The sequence below is a fragment of the Trichoderma virens genome, assembly GCF_000170995.1.
Source record: "Trichoderma virens Gv29-8 chromosome Unknown TRIVIscaffold_4, whole genome shotgun sequence".
NCBI lineage: Eukaryota > Fungi > Ascomycota > Sordariomycetes > Hypocreales > Hypocreaceae > Trichoderma > Trichoderma virens.
In genome coordinates this window covers 1,007,322-1,026,312 of record NW_014013745.1, presented here as the reverse complement: position 1 = coordinate 1,026,312, position 18,991 = coordinate 1,007,322, and the positions used below count along the sequence as shown (strand labels likewise).

Below are 18,991 nucleotides of genomic sequence, written 5' to 3'. Positions count from 1 at the left end.
AAAATGATTGAATTGTAAGGGTGGATCTCTTTCTTCTTCTTTATAGCTTCCAAGACGGTGTAGCCACCCGTCTCTGAATGAATATAATTGGTATTAAATCTGTCATTGTTGCTGTACTTCTTTTCCCGCCTAATTGTGCTTTGTCAAAACCAACTCTGCATAAACCTTGGCTTTCCTCTACGTCAAGTAGATGCCTGATACTTTATCATGAGCATAAGTTTACCATTATTTGTATGCTTTGGCCCCTTGACCCAGCCATAACCCCAGCCTAATCATGTATATACCCAAATCCGGAATCCCCTGCTGTATAGCTTCAAACCGCTCTTTCTTCATCCCCCCATGGGGAAAACGCCATTTTACCAATGCCATTTATACAACCTAACTAACGTTGCGTAGCCTTAGCTCAGCAATCAATTAAATTTCGCATGTTGTGAGGAATAGACTTGGGAGATATCGTCTCCCTCTTATACGGATCTGAGGTTCCAACGGGTGTGGAGGGAGGTAGAGAGTTCAAATTGTTCAATGGAGCATCAGAGGAGAAGTCAAGTTCTACTCTCAGAGGATCTATTTTCAGAGGCGGCAGCGACAATGGCTGAGGGCGTTCATCGAGCTTCTTTGCCGTCTTTCCCTTGGAGACATTCTTGACGGCTTTGAACGTCTCCGTGACTGCGTTTTTGGGAGGCGCCTTGGGCTTGGGGGGCGCCTTCGCCTTTCGTGAACGCGGCTTCGCTGCCTTGGCTTGTTTGCCGTTCTGTGGTGGTTCTCTCCCGAGGGCGAGCTTGATCTGCTTCTTCGCCGCAAGCTTGGGGCTAGGTCGTGGCGTGGGAATAGCGTCCAGGCCAGGATCATGCTCAGCATTGGGTTGGCTGAGAGGCAGTGCAACCTCAAGTTTGGTGTTCTTGAGACGTTCCTGGTTTTGGCTATGCTGCTCTGTAGACACAAGATAATCGTTGCCAATGTCGCAATCCCACGGGGGTAGAGCCGCCATGTAAGCCACTTTATCGCACGGAGAGCGCACAACAAGATCCCAACAGTCTTTGAATAACGCGTCCTTGGGCTCCGCGTCGGTATTGATCCAGATTGTGAGACCATCTCTTCGGCCTCTCGCAACCTGGCACATCTCCCTGACCAGTCTCCTCGTGCCCGGAACCTTGAGAGTCGTTCCAACGACAATGACACAATCCGGCCGAGCCTTCAAGTCGGCACTAGAAACGTTTCCAATAGCCTCTTCGTCCGGGTTGTATTCGTTGTAGAGAACAAATCGAGGCCTCAGACGCCCAATGCCGTGGCTTCGCTTTCCTGCGTGCCTTGTTCTAACTTGGTCGTCGACTGTGCATGCCGCGCACAATGGAGCCTCCGGGCCATCAAACAGTTCCCTGTTGAATTTATCCAAGTGGCCACATTTGCTGCAAACCATGTTCTGCAATCCACCGTGTAGCTGGATGGTGGCCGGCCAGGGGGCCTTGAGGGGCAACGGGATCTCGGTAGCAAGCGGTTTCATGCTCACGTCGAGACAGTCAATATTCTGGGAGTAGAGTCGCAGCAGCCGTCCTTCTTGGGCCAGTGATGCCAGCAGGCGGTGAAACGCAGTAGGGTTCGCCTTCTTGGACATTTCATCCATTTCTCGGACCATGGTGTGGAAAGACTGAGTCGACGAATCGTGCCGGTAGACAGACGCGTCAAATAGGTGTTTGCCTGAGCCCTTCATATTATGCTGGTTTTTCGCACGCGCAAAAAGACCTGAGGATGATCGAAAATCAGGAATACCCGCTGACACGGAAATACCCGCGCCAGCAATGACGACAATCTTCTTCTTTTTCCGCAAGGCTGCAATCAGTCTCTTTTCCTGAGCCTTTTCTGCCTCTGTCATGTCCTTGTCCTCCTTGTTCATGTAGTTTAAGTATTCTGTTGTACGTTCTTTAGGCTGGTAGACCTTGCGTCTTTTTGCTGGGGGTTGCTCGTCATCCGCGCTCTTCGAGGAATCATTGTCATATATAGGCTGACCAAGACTGATGGTGGCCGTTATTCTCATAGGGGATTGAGCTCCCGAGGCAGTCGTAGACATGGGCGAGGGATAGCGCCTTGAAAGGTCAACGGCAGAAACTGAGATATCGGGCAGGGAGGGCGTATTTGAGAGAGTCGAGAGGGGCGACGATGGCGACTCGCGCATGGAGCCGCGAGGCGAAGATAGAGGGCTTGAAGGGTCATCCATGGTGTAGTTGGAACTGAAGTCGATCGATCTTTTGTGGTGAAAAGAGAGGGAAGGGGAAGGGGAAAGGGAGAGAGGGTGGTAGCAAGAACGCGCAAGGTCGTCCAAAAAGAGAAAATTCAGGTGCACCGCGACCCCAGACTAGACCATCTCGCAGCTGATAAAATTCCGACTTCCTTTTTTTTCTCGGTCTTTAGTTGTTCCTTCTCTTCAGCTGTGACTCCTGCTGTCTTCCAGCTACATCCAGTCTTGAGCAAACGCGGTGGTGCAGAATCAAAGAGCGAATTTGAGGCGGCTTGCGTCCCAAGGTTTTGCAGGTCCAGATGCGGAGTTTCGGGGGTGTGGGCAGACGAGTGAAGACCCGAGCCAGTAGCCAGAAGAGGGCCACCGCCAGTACCCCAACCTGCAGCCAAATCTCCAGCTGCTGTTTTAAAGCCCGGCACGCGAACGTGCAGCGACAATCTTAGCGCAGCGTGGGGCGTTGCAGGCGTAAGGGGGCTTGCGTTTAGAGTTCCCTTTTCGCGAAAGAAGAGGCACGACGCAAGTGGGCTGAGGCTTATGCCAGTCACGGGCAAAGTCGAGTCGCCTTTGCAGCCTCGTCCGGAGCTAGGTAGCTTCTGTCGAAAAAAGCCTTGTCAAGGTGAGGCTTGACTGGCACACGGAAGATGGTTGAATCGGTGGCGCCAAGCGCGTTCGTGTACCGTGTCAAAGCCCAGGAGCGTGGAACGGAAACGCGAAGCCCTGGAACGCAGATTTTTTAGGACTGAGGTTGGGAGCCAATGGCCATCCAGCCCATTGTGTTCCAGTTTTGTGCCGTGGTGTGGCTGTTGATACGCTGTATGTAAAGGTGGTAGATCCGCATCCACGGAACCCAACGAAGTGAAAGGGAGAGAAGAGGGAAGAGATGGAGTGGAAAATTGAAAAGAAAAAGTAAAAATTCCAAAATTCCAAAACTGAAGCTGCTAATGCACGCCCTGCATCTACCAAAAAAGATGAAGAAAAGGGAGCAGCAAGATATCGTCATTTTCTTCACCTCCATATTACCTTCCCACACCCAAAAATTGAAGCCCAGCTTCCTGCCAGCTCATCACAGCACTCCAAGTGGGGCCCCGGCTTTGTTCCTGCCAAGGTGGTCTGTTATGACGCTGCCGTTGCCCGGAAACACCTGCCGCGCTAACTAGCTAGGGTAGCATTCTCTAGTGGGGCGCTTTCCGTTTTGCATTCGGCTCCCAAACGATGACGATGGGCTGCAGCAAGGCCAGAAATCGGTAGGTACGTACCGCATACGCATAGTATATCATCTGCAATGCGTGTTCGGCAACGTGCAGAGTGCAATTCTAGAATGACGCATCTACGTGGTATTGGAGATGCATATCAATTGACTGGGCATTGATTGTCTGGAAATTCCAAATCAAAGAATCCAAGCAGCAGTGATAGTGTAGCTGATTGAGTGCTGTAGCAGAGTCTCACATCAGTGCAGTTCCCCGCCATGTCTCAAATGTCTCAGCATCACAAACCCCTTTCCCAGGAATTCTCATGCTATGCAAAAAAGTAGTGTTGTTACATAAATAAAGTTCTATATCCAGAGCCGTCTATTTCTTCTCATCAGCCACCCCGCGGCTCTCCGTCTCCCCAGACAAGATATCTATCACGGCCTTGTCTTCCCCCAGGGGTGTCTTCCTCCTCTCCGTCCTATTCAGGAGCTCGATTCCCAGTATACCCGCGATGATGCCAGCAATATGAGACGCAATATCCACCTTGAGCTTCACCGTCTTTCCCAGGCCAGCCAGTTGAACGGCCGTGATGAGCGCCAGAAAGACGATGCCGTGGACGCCGTCTTGTGGCAGCCCAAAGATCTTGAAGCCATCCGAACGATGCTCCCAAAAGTAGGCCGAGCATAGTCCCAGTGTTGCACCTGACGCACCAAGGGATGTGACAGTCAACCAGCCCCTGAGCGTGTACGTGACCAAACTACCCAGGAAACCCATAGAGCCACAGCCGAGATACAGCGCAAGGAAATCCGCACGCCCTATCTCATCATGCAAACACGTTCCGACGAACCAAAGCGGCACCATGTTGACCAGCAAGTGACTGAGCTTGGTGTGTGAAAAGGCCGCGGTGAACAGCGTGACGGGCCTCACCGTCGCCACCACGAAGATCATGTATCGGTTGAAGAGAGCCCATAGAGGCGGTATCCTCCATCCCAAGTACACCAGGGCATTGATTCCAATCAGGGCACCCACCGTAGCATGCGAAGTCGACACCTCTCGGAACAGTCTGTACCGCGGCGCCGGCTCCTCGTACACCATGGCCACAGCGGCGATGAAGCCTAGCACCAAGGCCACTACGGTAGCAGAAGGCAGAATCCGTTCCCAAGGCTTCAGCTCTGGCGGCGCCTCCATATCAGACTGCGCAGCCTTGTAGTATTCCGCCACACGAGGGTTGGTAATTTCTCGGACTTGATCATCTCGCTTCGCCAATGGACCCGAAACGCCCTCGACAGCTTCCTTAGCCTTGAGCTCCTCTTCCAGTGCCTTCTCTCTGGCCTTGTTCCTCGCTTTGTTCCGCGCTCGCATCTCGTCAATTTTGCTGCGGCCGTAGATGGGATCGGGCTTGTACACATCGGCGGCATCCTCCTCTTCCTTGCCGTCTCCCTTGCTCGCCCTGGCCTTCTTCTCAGCCGCCTGTTCCATCTCCTGCTCCATCTGTTCCAGCTCGTCCTCTGCTCGGAGGCCTGCATTCCTAATCTCCTCCACAGGTACGGTTTTCCGTAGGTACGCTAATGCTCTGGCAATCTCCTCGTCCGTATACTGCGCCGTGTGTATCGCAAATGCAGGATCCTCCAGTGTTCCGGCCACCCTTCTGCCATGTAAAACCCGTAGCAAGTGGTTTGCCCTTTTGCCACCGATACCTGTGCTGAATATCCTGTCCACTTCGGCCTCAGAGAGATCCCTGCCGCCGAAAGCAAGGCCGGTCTGGTCACGGTAGTCTTTCGGTAGTTCTTCGTAGTCGCGAATGGTCTTGGGCGCAAAGAAGGTTCGGTGACCGCCGTCAAGCCGTCGGCATGCCTTCAAGCCTGTCCACTCGGTCCGCCTCAGCGCTCTTCTGCCGGAGCCTTGAAAAGAGCAGCACGACATCCATCGCGAGGCTGTAGTGTTCGCTCCGTTCGTCGTTATCGAGCACGTCGCAGCCTGTCTCGAGATGCCCCGCGCGGCCCTCAGCAGCGACCGGGAAGCATTCGAATAGCTGAGCCCATTCATTCTGCCGGAGAATGCTTTTCAGTCAGTCGCTGGTTTCTTTCCAATGCGCCAACTGCGCGCCGAGGTGCCGAAATGGCCTGCCCCCAAAATCGAAGGAGTTGAGAGAGATACTGGAGTTGCCCACTACGAAGAATTTCCTTGCCGAATCGGTTTGTTGCGCCACTCACGGATTTAGGCTGGCAGGGGTGGGTACGCTCTGGTCATTGATGGGTACATGGGTACATATCGGCTTTCATCACGATCCTCTACTGCCAGGCAGGGTCGGGAAGGGCTTGATTCGATTGGGAAGGATAGAGTCAAGCAATTGTATAAGAATAAATGCATTTCAGGGTCTCATTGCCAATGGCTTAGAATTATTTGGTGCTTTGAGTAGATATACCTTGTAACAAACCAAAAACAGGTGAAATGGAACAAATTATGCCAAAGGCTACCTTCGTTTTTCTAGCAAATTTCCAAACCCCAGCCTACTATTTAACGTGAATATAAGATGTAACTGTTTTCAATAAAGATCCGTTGCAATCACCTGTACCGCCATTTCTCTCAATGTCGCCCATACTTTAACAATACTGGCCGAAGTCTAGCCATATGATCTCTCGGTATAAGTGAGTACTAGTGCTACCCTAGGATGTTGCCTCCAAGCATCTGGGCATCTACCAAGTCTTATCCTTGCTAAACGACACCCATCCAGGGTCACTTGCTGGTTGAGCTTGTGCAATAGATGACTTTGCCTTTGGATGAGCATCCCTGGGCCTGGATTTCTTCTCATCTGTGTTCTCATTGGCAATGCCCCTGTTCTCACTTAGATTCTGGTTCGTCAGGATTCTGGGATCTGAGTCAATGGCTCGAGAGCACTCTTCAATTCAGCTCCAGATGTTCTCTGGTAGTATCTATAGAAACAACTATCCCGATGTATTCTTTTCCCCTATTTTCCCCTCTCTTTAAGTTTTCGAAGATCTTTCATAATCCTCATCTCATTTGTTGAATTTCTGCGTCGCCTACTTTTAGGGAACAGCGCTGTGAACGAAACGTTTTTGTAATACTTCTGTGGTTCAGCACCAATTCGGTATTTCTTGGGAGCCTAACCACAAAAATAGCACTGCATGCGATATCTCCTCGCTAGTTTTTATCCTCTTCGTCCACATTTTCTGCTCTGTTTGCACCCTAACCATAGACAATGCCATTTAAAAGCTGTGAAAATAACTGGACACCCGGATTCACAGGCACAGATTATCGGGTGACGAACAACTTGGGGGGGGGGGGGGGGGGGGGGGGGGGGGGGGAACCCTGTCTCTTACATGTCTTCCACGTAGCGATGCCTATCAAGAGCTATCGCACCTCCCGCCGCCGCTTATTCACTCGTCCAACCTTCTCAAAATCGGCTGGATCTTTAGAAATTGACCAAGAGCTCGGAGAGGTTAAAGATATAACCGCCTCATGAGCCGTCAATGACGATGAGACGTCATATAAAAGACAGAAGCTAGATGACAGTGGAATAGAAGCTATGGTCTCTCACTTTGTAACCCGCCGACCGAAGAATCGGAAGTCATTGTTTCTGGCCACCACCTGGCATCCAAATTCCCCCGCGAGATTATTGATAAAGATGCCATAACAATCCTTTATCTTGTGAATAGGGAGATGACTGTATTCATGTCACTGCTCCAGCAGGAGCAGCAGCAGCAAAATGCCAAAGTGTTGAGCCATGTAGGTTGGTCACACAAACAAGAGGAATGTTTTACCAGCCAGCACTCTGTAGAACCTCAAGAGAAAGTGGTCATGAAACTTCTTCATTATAACGCCAAGGTCAGTGATTATGGTAAGTGATTTTGTTCTAAGGAGTATTCCAAACAATTGTAATCATGAGAGGAAATTTTTGAAAACTAAAGTATGCATGTCGCTACTTTGCCTCTTAATGCTGGGAGTGGTTATCCAATATCCAGCAAATACGTGGAGTTCAGTGGTCGTAACAAGATGAAGGAATGCCTTTTACTTACTACCTGAGCAAATGCCCGGTTCCTTGACTATTTGCTGCTATCGCTGTTTTCTACTATTATTGCTATATTCCTGTTGAATCTGCTATTTTTCTACCTCTAAATTTCGGACATAGGATACCAGGTAGCTAAACTAGGACACCGAATAGCCTTCCTCCAATATTACTTTGAAGCCCTACCTTTCTATCTTTAAACAGAGCAATGTGATATGGCTGAAGACCGTTGATGGCCGTATCTACTCGTTATATCTTGATCTTACAATTTGAAGATTGACTGTTGGTTGTCGATATCGTAGACGTGATTATTGAACCCGGCAGCCTTCAAGGATGCACGGATGATCAATATTTCCCTTCTGTGATTGCAGACGACCTGTAGCCTATTCGCCTCCCTTCATCCTTTTCACCGGCTATCTGACGCACATGAAATATTGAATGATATTCCGTTCACGGTCGAATACCTGGCTGATTAACACATCCTCCCTACGTACACAATGATCTCAAACCATTTAATGTTAATTTTACTTATGCCCATGATCGAGGCGCCGTGCTTCTTTGACTTTGGAATGGCGATGTCTATCGGGGAGAGCCGCTCAGCGGAAACCAATGGCATCTGCCCATCAAGACTTGGCGTTTGGACTATCGAATGCCAACACTGATTAGGATGATGCCGTTTGCAGGTAGAAGAAGGTATGCCATGTTTGTCCCCTTCAATTACTACTATGATTGAATTGGTTAACAGCTTGATGGATACGAAGTACACATCGAAGGCGTCATTGACCAACGCCTATCACATGCAATATCCGTGCATGTAACAATAGATCGGGAAAGCCCAGAGTTATTTACACAGACAGCTGATTGTAGCACAAAATGTGGCGTGGCTAATATATACGCTTATGAGATGGTAGGGCTAGATGTAGACATCCAATTGGTGCTCTTTCGTGGCATGCGCCGATTTTACTTTCAACTATTCCAGACTGGACCTGGTACAAACTACAGCTAGGACTTGAATGTGATACGGAGCATGTTGGCTGGCGGTCCAAGCCACATTCTGAGCAGTCTAGGCTTCGGTGAAGCTTCACTCGGCCAAAAGACCTAACAGCGTTCATTGCGTGATTGCGTCTTGAGGATGCGACGCACCCTTATATGTGCATCGGACGGCCAAAAATGGATCACATGGCGATATTTTCTCCGTAGGCATGCACGAACGCACCAATCGAAGGAGCCCGGCAGCATGTGGTAATGCAGGCCGGCTGCAAGCTGCTCAGCAAGGGATTTGGCACCCTGGCAGTTCTGAGGGCTATTCCATTAGCCGAGACAGGGATTGCCGGGAGCAGATCCTGAAAATCTTGAAGCGCACGAAGCGACGGTAATCATTTTATTTTTCCTTTTTTCAACCACCGTGATGTGTGAAAGTGGCGTTTTGTCATTGTCAGCCGTGACGGGTCCGCCCAAGGTGATCCGATATCGTACTTGTACTGTAGAGCGGATCATACGGAATAAAAAAGGAGTACCTGCATGTAATCACCATGCCGAAGCCCTCGGCTAGACAGTAATGCGAAACCAACGGATGCCTGGGAGTAGCGGAGTCCTGGCAAGCAGGGCGAGTCCAACACTCTGGAACCAGTGCGAGAATCCCGAGCCTGGTGTTGCAGAGTTACTTGTACAGAGCAGCGGGGGGCAAGGCAGCGTCATCTGCAAGTCCGTGAATCGCGGCGGCTGGTTGGCCGGGCCTGGAGGCTATTGACGACGGCCTGGGCAGTGCCCCCCACGCACGTTCGCGGCTGTGTGTGGAATCGGACATTGAAAGAAGAGACGCACGCGCGTGACTTGCGGGAGGACTGGAGCTAGGCATTGAGCAAGGTGAGGGCTTAATTGCAGCTGTGCGAGTAATTGAGGCACAGTGCAAGACAGAGCGTGGTGGTTCGACGGCATGGGAAGGTGGAGGCAATCACCAGTCTGATCAGCAGAGGCAAAAGGCGAAAACAGGCTGTGATTGGGGATGCGGACCGCAGTGCTGAAGCACCTACGTAACTAGCCCGTACAAGAGAGGCAAATGCTTGTACATATCGGTATCAGCTCAGGGCAAAGTATTCACTGCGCCTGGTTTAGAGGCAACATGGAAGCAGGGCGATGGAGCAGTATTTCGGATGGGCAAAACAAGTCCAGGTACGAGTACAGTATCAGAGATAAGGATGCGAACGCACATGGCGATTCCCGCTAGCCTGGCCAAGCACGAATTCTTTAACAAAACGAATGAGCAAATTGATGCGGCGATACGGTCGCTGCGGCCGCTCTCATTGGCCACGGCGCTCGAGCGGAGGTGGGGAATTGGGCTCGACAGGCGTCAAAGGCGTTGCAAGTGGCACTAAACATGGTCAGGGTGGCCTATTCTGCGCTGTGTTTGGCTGTGCTTGGCTGTGGTACTTGGAACCCCAGACTGGCGGCCAGCAAAATGGATGTCACGGCGGTGGGGCTTCAGCTGATTGATTTCTCAGCACGGCCTGTGCAAGCGCTAAAAGGGCCTTTCTGGCCCACTGCTGTCGGAGCCCTTCGGCCACCGGTCGGTTACTGGCACGTTGCACGCATTTTCGCTGCCAGGAAAAACTCCACTGGAGGGCTGGAGAGTCATAACCCCGATCCTAGAGCAATTCATGGCTCCCTGCGATCTCGCTACAGACTCGTGTTAGCATCCCTTTTTCTTCAACCATCAACGTTGTCGCCGGATCGACGTCACTCTTCTTCCTTCGAAAGACACCAACTATAGACGAACGGCTTCTCATCAGTCATCGAAGCGACACTACCTGCATTGTTCATTTTCCGTAATATCAAACACCACATTGCATCTCGACGCCACACCGTCTCGCAGCGGCGACATCGATTACGACGAGCACAAGACTACGATACGATACACGATCAATCGGTGACGGAGTCCTCGCCTGAGACTTTTTGAGGAAGACTGCCATGTCGACTTACAACGGCCGACACGGTCCCAACGTGTCGCAGTACCTCCGCGACCTCAACACCATCAGCCCCACGGATACCACAGCCGTCGAAGAGCCCTTCAACATGGAGGACGACTTGGCTCTCTTCACCAACACACAGTTCTTCGACTTTGACTCTGGCCAGAACACCGACTTCCAGGCTCAATCTCAACCTGTCAAGACTGAGGGCAAGACACCCCACAGTGGCACCACATCTGAGGATGTCAGCGCAGCGCCATCTGTTATTGGCGAGATGCCCAACCTGGATTTCATGTCTGGTGAGTATTTTTTGATTCTACTTTCACATATGTTCTGTTTGTCGATGTTTTTTCTTGGTCTTTTCTCTTCTTTTCTTTTCTGCATTGCATTTTCTCCATTCCTGGAAGAAATGAGACCCTGCCTTTTTCCATTTCCAGCCAAACCCGCGCACCTAGCGTGACGGGCACACTTCGTCAACCATCTCCGCAATCACCTCGCAGACTCGCGGCCCATCCAACGGGCCCTTGCATCTTTTGGGCCTTTTGCTGCTCTGCTCCCCCATACTCCTCTCGTCTATTCCGCCGCTGCCATTGGGACGAGCTGTCTCAGAGATGGATGCGATGCAGCAAAAGTGCTGCTTGAGTGCGCCTACCGAGTGGGGCATCCCACACTTCCCATGCGCTGACAAATCTCGGGGCGATGGTGCAATACCTGGTGATTTTGACACTCATCCCCAAATGCAACCATGGCTCAGCGAGGCGTTGCTACTGGCCATGGACGCTTTGGGGCCTATATCCCCGTTCTCTATACCTGTCATGATGCCGTCTTGTTTTGTTTTGTCTCGTCTTTTACTGCTCACCCATAATCCATTGGTGTGAGATACATACTTGGCGTTCCCGAGCTAATCATCCATGGTGATATCAGAGTTTGCCTTTGACTATAACAATAACACATATGCTGCGCCCCACATGAACAACTTCCCGGAACAGAGCTTCCAGCCCCTGCAGCCAAACCACGGCCACGTACCGGTTCCTCCTCACCATGCGCGGTTCCATCAGGCACCCCCGCAGGTTGGCGACAAGCGCAAGTCTGAGTCCCTGAACCAGGAGGAGGCTGCCCGAATGGCTGCCGAGGAGGACAAGCGGAGGAGGAACACCGCTGCCAGCGCTCGTTTCCGTATCAAGAAGAAGCAACGCGAACAGGCTCTCGAGAAGTCTGCTAAGGAGATGTCTGACAAGGTCTCTAACCTGGAGAGCAAGGTTGCCCAGCTTGAGACCGAGAACAAGTGGCTGAAGAACCTCTTGGTCGAGAAGAACGAGGGCAGTGAAGACATTGTCGCGCTGTGGAAGGAATTCACCAAGCACGCCAGCCAGAAGGCCAAAACCACAACTGCCGAGTCAAGTAGCGGCGAAAAGCTCAAGGATGAGAGTTGAAGAAAGAAATCGAGCTTCTGATAAATCACAATTCATCCTGGTGTTTCCAACCTCCATAATACTGCTTTGATTGGAAGGGGTGAGGGGGCGTTGTTTTGGTTATTGGCGTTTATACTGTTACCTGGATGGGTGCTTTGTCTTGCCCTGGGAAGATTTGGATCATGGGATACCCGATCCAATCTGGGGCTGAGTTGAACAAGGTCGGGGCGGCGGAAATCCGTTTGGCAATCATTTTTTTTATGTAGCATATATCCAAAGTGGTGAAAATAGAGAGCCAAAGTAAAAGAACTGGGCTCTATGTGGAATGACGTTTATTTATATATATATATGAAATGTTCCATTTTTTTTTTTCTCCGAGTCAGGTCATGATTATGCTCTATTGTTTGCCAGAAATGCCGTGATTGCCACTAGCGCCTATGCTGTCATTGCTCCCTTGACTGATGCCACGGGCCTTTCTCAAGGTTGCCAAGCGTTGCTGGTTCCGCTTGCCGATGATGCGAAGCGTGTTCTCCTTTTCGATGTCTGCCATCTTATCCCAGTTGGAGATGCGGGACATGGTGCCGTCCACGTTGACGACCATTGGGCCGAGAGCGTCTAGCTTGACGGTTGTGCCTGAGCCACTGACGTCGAGGGTTGTGACGTTTTCGCTGTTGGAACCTGGAGCGGGAAGAGCATTACGAGGCGATGGTTCCGTTGAGGGAGTTGAAGAGGATGAATCGTCTTGAGGTGAGTTCATCTTGGAAGATGAGGATGAAAAGGGCGAGATGAGATGTTGAGATACGGAAGGGTTGAGACGAGAGGGACGGAAGGTGAAGATACTGCGGCGGAGCATTGGCCTGGGATATATATCGATGAAATGGTGTGATATAAGAAGGATGAGCCGTATGCCTTTGCAAAGCTTTTATTAGTCTTGCTGTCCTTTGACGTGTAGTTGCTCTGACTGCAGTCGTGGTGGGTGCAGGAGATGCAGCTAGAAGGCTGGGGTAAGATGGAATCCGATCGGCTGCCGCGCCGCCTAAAGTGCCGATGTAAGTGTGTAGGATCAGGATCAGGTGTTCCCCAAGGAATCTGGGACCTTTTTTTATGGGACTTGAAGCTGATGGATGTCGAAGGTAGATTTCAATACATAGTATAGTTCTAGAATTGTGGTGGATGGATTTTTTCTTATCGAGCCACTCCCAGGCAAATCAACCAATTACAACACCAAGGATGGGGTGGTCTAGCCTCGCTAGCACCCCCAACTTACAACATTGCCTTGGCGAGATGCAGAGAACCTTGACCAACTTTCTATCTAACCTACTCTTTCAAGTACATAATATCTGCCGCAGTTGCTATCCTCTTCTGGTATCTGGCATAAAGCACTATACTAAGGCATCTAACAAAATTTCGATAGCTCCCGTCCCCATACATGTACGTAATATGGGATACTGGAAACTAAACCACCCCATTTAAATACGGAGAAATGCGTCCGATAACTACGCCGGGGGAGCACCGGTTTTCTAAGCAAGTTCCTAGTCTTGCCTGTCCTACGCACGAATTAAAAAGAATCGGCTCCGTTAGTCGGGGTTCGGCAGTGGATGCCGTTAGAGTAACACGAAAGAAAACAAATTCGTCTGAACTCGCACCGGGAGCATCCTTGACTTGATGTTGGTTGAGGCTCAGATAAGTGATGCCAAGCATTGTCCCCCCCCTCATTCTCCCGACTCGTCTTTTTACTGTTACCTTGTTGGAGGCTGGAAACCCCGGTGATTTTTCGAATTTGTCGTGTCCAACGCGTCAAGCTAGCGAATACTACCGTGTTTTCCATGTTTGTTTTACTGCTGATGTTGGGCTCTCTAGCCGATGGACCTCCAGCGTGGAGCGTGCTGGAGCGCCTGAATCAGACGCAACTCCATACAATAGTAGGGCATCGCGGCGGGAATGAGGGGCGATACGGGGTCGGGCGGTAGATTCCGGGACGCAAGACAAGTGGCCTCCTGTCTCGAGCTTGGAGTCTACAAGCATATCAGGCGTGAAGGAAGAAGGATTCATTTAGGGGGGGCCGATGGCCGGCAGGATATTTGCATTCTCGTAGCCCTGGAGGTGTTGATGGCTTAGCAGGTTGCGTTTGTTTCGGGTTTTGCAGGCCGTGATCGACACGCTCGGCTGCATTGCACTCGTCCATGCGTGTGGAGGACAAGCGACAGCTCTCCTACTTGCTGTGCTTCGTATTACGACAGACATCACAAAGTGAGACACTGTCGCCGCCCGCTGCATGTTACAATAGGCGGGCACACCGAAAAAACACACCAAGGCAACTGCTCGATTTATACCTGTCGAGCCCTCTATTTGCGACATCCCCCAGACGTCGAGCATGAGGCCTTTTGCTAGTCTGCTCGAACGTGTTACCGAGCAGAAGCTGGCCCTGGACACCGCCTCCTTTTTTTCCCGGTTCTCTTTTCTGCATCTGCTGCAGGGTCAGCTATGCAAGCTCCACTGCTGGAGATTTTAGCAGGATTTTGGAGTGAAAGTGATCAACTAACATGCAGCTGTGGAGGAGGAAGAGGAGAAGGGGGATGAGGAGTAAAGTGGTGGTGGGAATAGCCTCATTGAGACCTGGCTGCCTATTTTTTGCTTCCCCTGCGTCTTATCGTGATGCCAATTAACGGCTACTCTCTGTTAAAAATAGCCTGTTTAAATCAATTTTGAAAGCCATATTTCATCTCTCTTTTTTTTTTGCATTTACAAACCTGAAGCCTCTTGTTTTATTTCACTCCTTTGCACGATCCTCTTGCCATCGGCCATGCCGTCACTTAAATCGGTTGGTACATGCCGATTTTAGTTACAAGATGCACAAGCCTCTCCCCCCGTTTGGTCACACTTGGTGTCCAGACAGCGTCCCGGATTGGCAGCCGAACAGCGGCCTCTCCACCTGAAAGAACCTGCCGGGTCGCGCTCTGTCGCCTGCTAACGTCCCTGTGGCTTTGGGGGGCCCTTCCAGGAGGGTCATCTGAAGAGTCTAGCGCTCTGGTCTCTACGGATCCGTTTGTTAGCGGCCCCCTCTGGGCCTCTCGAATTGCTCCGTATATAGGTTGAGCTTCGCGGTGACGCCCCCAGAGAATCCGGGACGTAATTTTCCTTGCTCAGCTTCATTGCTTGCTGCATCTTGACCAGAAGCTTCAGCTCCTTTTTCCCGCATCGCCCCTGGAGCTCAGACATTTCTGACTTGTTCCTCACGCTGCGTAGCTGAGTGACGTTATACCGTGCCGTTCTTCCGAAGGCCGTCCTACCTCTGGGTTTCTCTGGACAGCGCATCTCTTTTCCCACTTCCTCTCCGGTTTGTTGCTGCAGCTCCCACCTTTTCTTTCTCACCATTCGAGCAGAATACTGATCAATCCGGCCGTCTCTTTAGTCTAACGAATTGCCAACATGTTTTCCGGACGTAAGTTCTCCATCAATCGCCACACTGGCGCGCTGAAGCCGTTGCTGCGTCGTTTCAGCAATGTCGAGCCGTCGATGAATGGTTAGTGATGTTTCTACACTATCTCATACCGGGATGCGCACAGAGACTACAGCTGTAGCTTTCAATATGCCCTCTTCCTGTCATCCATATCATCAGAAAATATTCGCCACCGTCGCTATTCTCTCACTCGCACACACAACAGCTTCGCGATGGTGGCGGCCGTCAGAAGCAGCGGTGGCGCACGAACTGGGCTTGATTGTTCTATTCTTTTGTCCAGACCCCGCCATAAAACCCAACCCCAACTCCAAAGCCCAATTACCCCTCCCCCGCAGCTCTTGGCCCAGCGCGGCCACCGCCAAATCGAGTCGGCGATTCATTATCCGAATTGTCATTGATATCAATTCTCCGCGAATACTCAAACCCTCGAGACGAAACTGACCGTGTCTTGTCCCTATAGAGCTTCATTCCAAGGTCCACAGGCAATTCCGCAATGCGCACGAAGGCCACATGCCCCACGCCGGCCTGGACGCCAGCCGATCGTCCACCGGTGTTATCTGGTGCACTGAGCGCGCCAGCGAGTATGGCTTCTTGGATGAGCCCGATGCGTGGGCCAACCTTGGCCAGGGTGCTCCCGAAGTCGAAGACGACATTGCCGGCTGCTTCAAGCGACCCGAGACTATCAACATGAGCATGGGCGCGCGAGAGTACGGCCCTACAGCGGGTATCAAGCCCCTGAGAGAAGCTGTTGCCAAGCTCTACAACGAGATGCACCGTCAGGGCAAGGAGAGCCAGTACACTTGGGAGAACGTTGCCATTGTTCCCGGTGGTCGTGCTGGTCTGATCCGAATTGCCGCTGTTCTGGGCAGCTCATATCTGTCCTTCTTCTTGCCCGACTACACGGCGTACAATGAGATGCTGAGTTTGTTCAAGAACGTGAGTCTTGCCATGGTTTGAATATGAGAGGCTAAGCAAATTTGACTTACACGTGTGCTATAGTTTGCAGCTATCCCCGTCCCCCTTTCTGAAGAGGACGGCTACCACATCCACCCCGACAAGATTGCTGAGGAAATTGCCCGTGGTACCTCTGTCATTCTTACCTCAAACCCGCGCAACCCTACCGGCCGAGTCGTTGCCAACCCCGAGCTGGCTGAGATCCAGGACCTTTGCCGAGGCCGTGCCACCTTTATCAGTGACGAATTCTACTCTGGATACAACTATACTAGCAACTGCGATGGTACCACCATTTCGGCTGCCGAGAACGTCGAGGACGTCGATGAGGACGATGTCCTGATTATCGATGGCCTCACTAAGCGCTTCCGACTTCCTGGATGGCGAATTGCGTGGATCATTGGTCCCAAGGGTAAGCCTCAAGCTTCTCTTATAACGTTGTAGCCTAAGAATGCTAACCCTCGTTCCTTTCTAGAGTACATCAGCGCGTACGTTTCGTCCTATCACGCTGTTTTTATAATTTTCGCGACTTTGCTGACAGATTATCTAGTATTGGCTCCTGCGGTAGCTACTTGGATGGTGGTGCTGTGCACGCCCTCCAGGAGGCTGCTATCCCCATGCTTGAGCCAAGCTTGGTTCAGACTGAGATGATCCACCTCCAGCGACACTTCCGAGTTTGTCTATCCATGAAAACAATGAGAGAATAAAGAGCCTGACTGGTGAATAGGACAAGCGTGACTACACAGTCCGACGCCTGCGCGAGATGGGCTTCTCCATCAAATACGTCCCTGACTCTACCTTCTACCTGTATGGACTATTTCAACCCCAAGAGTGATTTGTACATAAATGAGCTGACTATTTATACTTTCAAGTTGGCTGAACCTCGAGGGCCTTCCTGAGGCCATTTCCGACGGCCTCAACTTCTTCCAGGCCTGTTTGGAAGAGAAGGTCATTGTCGTTCCAGGTATCTTTTTCGATCTCAACCCCTCTCGACGACGTGACCTGTTCGATAGCCCGTGCCACCACTTCGTGCGTCTCTCATATGGACCCAAAATGGAAGTGCTCAAGCAAGGCCTGGACGGAATTGAGAGGGTTGTCAACAAGTATGGTTTGCCCCAAGCAGCTGATGTATAGCCTATCGGCCACTAACACTTGCGGTCTAGATTCAAGCGATCCAACTAAGGATACGAGGAAGAAACCTGCTCAAATTCAAGGCAGCCGTAATTTGACAATTTGACCGACCTTTTCACCGCGGACCGGAAGGGGGCGAAGGTGAAGGTTCCAAAAGCAATGACACTAGTGGAGGCATGTTAGGTGGAACACATGAGGCTGAGAGCATGTGTGGAGATTGAATGACCTCGAGAGGAATGGATGGCCGTCACAGGGCTGTATTGACGGCCGCGGATTAGCATAATGTTATGCCTGGAATGAATAACGCCGATTTTGCATGGATAGGCGAACCTGTGTGCTCTGTGCTCTGTGCTCTGTGCTCTGTGCTCTGTAGCCGCCAGCCGATCTGCCTTGCCTTGGTATCGCTCCTTTACCGCTCGCGTACCTGAAATTGCTACCTGCCGACCCAGAACCCGGAGTAAGCAGACATGTCTCCGTACCTAGTAGCTCTCCATAGCCATAGCTCTCCATAGGGCTATGTAGGAACACGAACCAACTACATACAACCGGTTCCTTGGGCCCGACAAGCGAAATGCATGAGAGGGAGGTCTAAGACGCATGAGTACTAGGCAGACAGGGGCGAGGTCGTCTCGAAGACTTCGATGGCTTCACCCACATTCTCCAACTGTGTCTCTTACTGGTTGTTTGCGCATCTCAGGGCTGCCTCAAAGAGCAGCCAAAGCGGCCTTGCAAGCGGCCTTGGGCCCTTCGCAAATTGTGTGGGGGGCAACGATGCAGGCGCGTTACCACCATGTGCCACTTGGGCAGCACAGCCACGCACAGCCTCACGGCCGAGATCTGTTCGCTGTTTGACTGGGGAGGCGTTGGATCTTACCTACTGTACTCCGTACTGTGGCTACCTATGTACCGATTGGAGTTAGCGCTGCGTTGGGTCCCTGCCGCCGAGGCTCTAAACTCTCTAGAAACATGACCCCTTGGATACGTCAGGAGACAAGTCATGAATACGCCTAAGATAGGGAATGGAGTGCTGCGCATACTTGGAGTTTAATAAACTTCGGAAATGGAGGCCAGTTTAATGGGCTGTGGAGGTCATGGCGTTTATTGGCGACTTTTCGACTCATGTGCTCCGTAGGACAGTGATTGATGAACAACGCATAGGTATAATAAGCTGGGGGGAAGCATCCGGTTTGATACACGAGTCTGCATCTGAGTGGCTGATAACACCCAACACGCAACACCCACGCAAGGGATCAAAGAAACGAGGCGAAGGCACAAAGCAAACCACGAAACGGAAGCTGATATCCCCCTTGATTGGTTTGGACACTTTCCATTTTCAAACTTGAAGAGCCCAGAGTCCATTCGCTTAGGCAGCGTCTGGGTTGCCAACAAAGGGAAGCCACGGCTGCCGGCATTGCTGCCTCTTTACGACTTGGCGCCTATAATTCACCGTGCAGTCTTTGTCTTTGTGAAACTTGGATTCACCGTCAACATCAATCAAACAAAGCCACAAACGCAGCGAGATATTTAACTCGCAGCCACTCAGCACTCCCATCAAGCAGCCGCATTCCTCCTCCTCCTCCTCCTCTTCATCATCGCCCTTCCGTCACGCCACAGAAATCGA

The 18,991-nt window shown here is 51.3% G+C and overlaps 5 protein-coding genes across 5 annotated transcripts; 2 read left to right on the top strand and 3 right to left on the bottom strand.

Moving 5' to 3' along the window:
* Nucleotides 1–44: 44 nt before the first annotated feature.
* Nucleotides 45–2,453, bottom strand: TRIVIDRAFT_168419 (uncharacterized protein; the record flags this gene model as incomplete). Its single annotated transcript, XM_014103260.1, has 1 exon — nucleotides 45–2,453. The coding sequence occupies one exon, from the start codon at nucleotides 2,210–2,212 to the stop codon at nucleotides 404–406; it is 1,809 nt and encodes a 602-aa protein (XP_013958735.1).
* A 1,299-nt stretch (nucleotides 2,454–3,752) lies between these two features.
* On the bottom strand, nucleotides 3,753–5,545 carry TRIVIDRAFT_178163 (uncharacterized protein; the record flags this gene model as incomplete). Its single annotated transcript, XM_014103259.1, has 1 exon — nucleotides 3,753–5,545. The coding sequence occupies one exon, from the start codon at nucleotides 5,467–5,469 to the stop codon at nucleotides 3,802–3,804; it is 1,668 nt and encodes a 555-aa protein (XP_013958734.1).
* Nucleotides 5,546–10,417: 4,872 nt separating this feature from the next.
* On the top strand, nucleotides 10,418–11,771 carry TRIVIDRAFT_119501 (uncharacterized protein; the record flags this gene model as incomplete). The annotated part of the gene is made up of 2 exons (XM_014103258.1): nucleotides 10,418–10,715; nucleotides 11,341–11,771. Coding segments are annotated over 2 exons (729 nt in total), but the record flags the coding sequence as incomplete, so codon positions are not given.
* On the bottom strand, nucleotides 11,416–12,945 carry TRIVIDRAFT_208525 (uncharacterized protein; the record flags this gene model as incomplete). Its single annotated transcript, XM_014103257.1, has 1 exon — nucleotides 11,416–12,945. One exon carries the CDS (start codon nucleotides 12,679–12,681, stop codon nucleotides 12,226–12,228), a length of 456 nt encoding a protein of 151 aa, XP_013958732.1.
* A 2,312-nt stretch (nucleotides 12,946–15,257) lies between these two features.
* Nucleotides 15,258–17,692, top strand: TRIVIDRAFT_71882 (uncharacterized protein; the record flags this gene model as incomplete). Its single annotated transcript, XM_014103256.1, has 8 exons — nucleotides 15,258–15,351; nucleotides 15,749–16,224; nucleotides 16,288–16,651; nucleotides 16,715–16,727; nucleotides 16,790–16,913; nucleotides 16,967–17,046; nucleotides 17,112–17,342; nucleotides 17,403–17,692. 8 exons carry the CDS (start codon nucleotides 15,258–15,260, stop codon nucleotides 17,419–17,421), a joined length of 1,401 nt encoding a protein of 466 aa, XP_013958731.1.
* Between the last annotated feature and the right edge of the window lie 1,299 nt (nucleotides 17,693–18,991).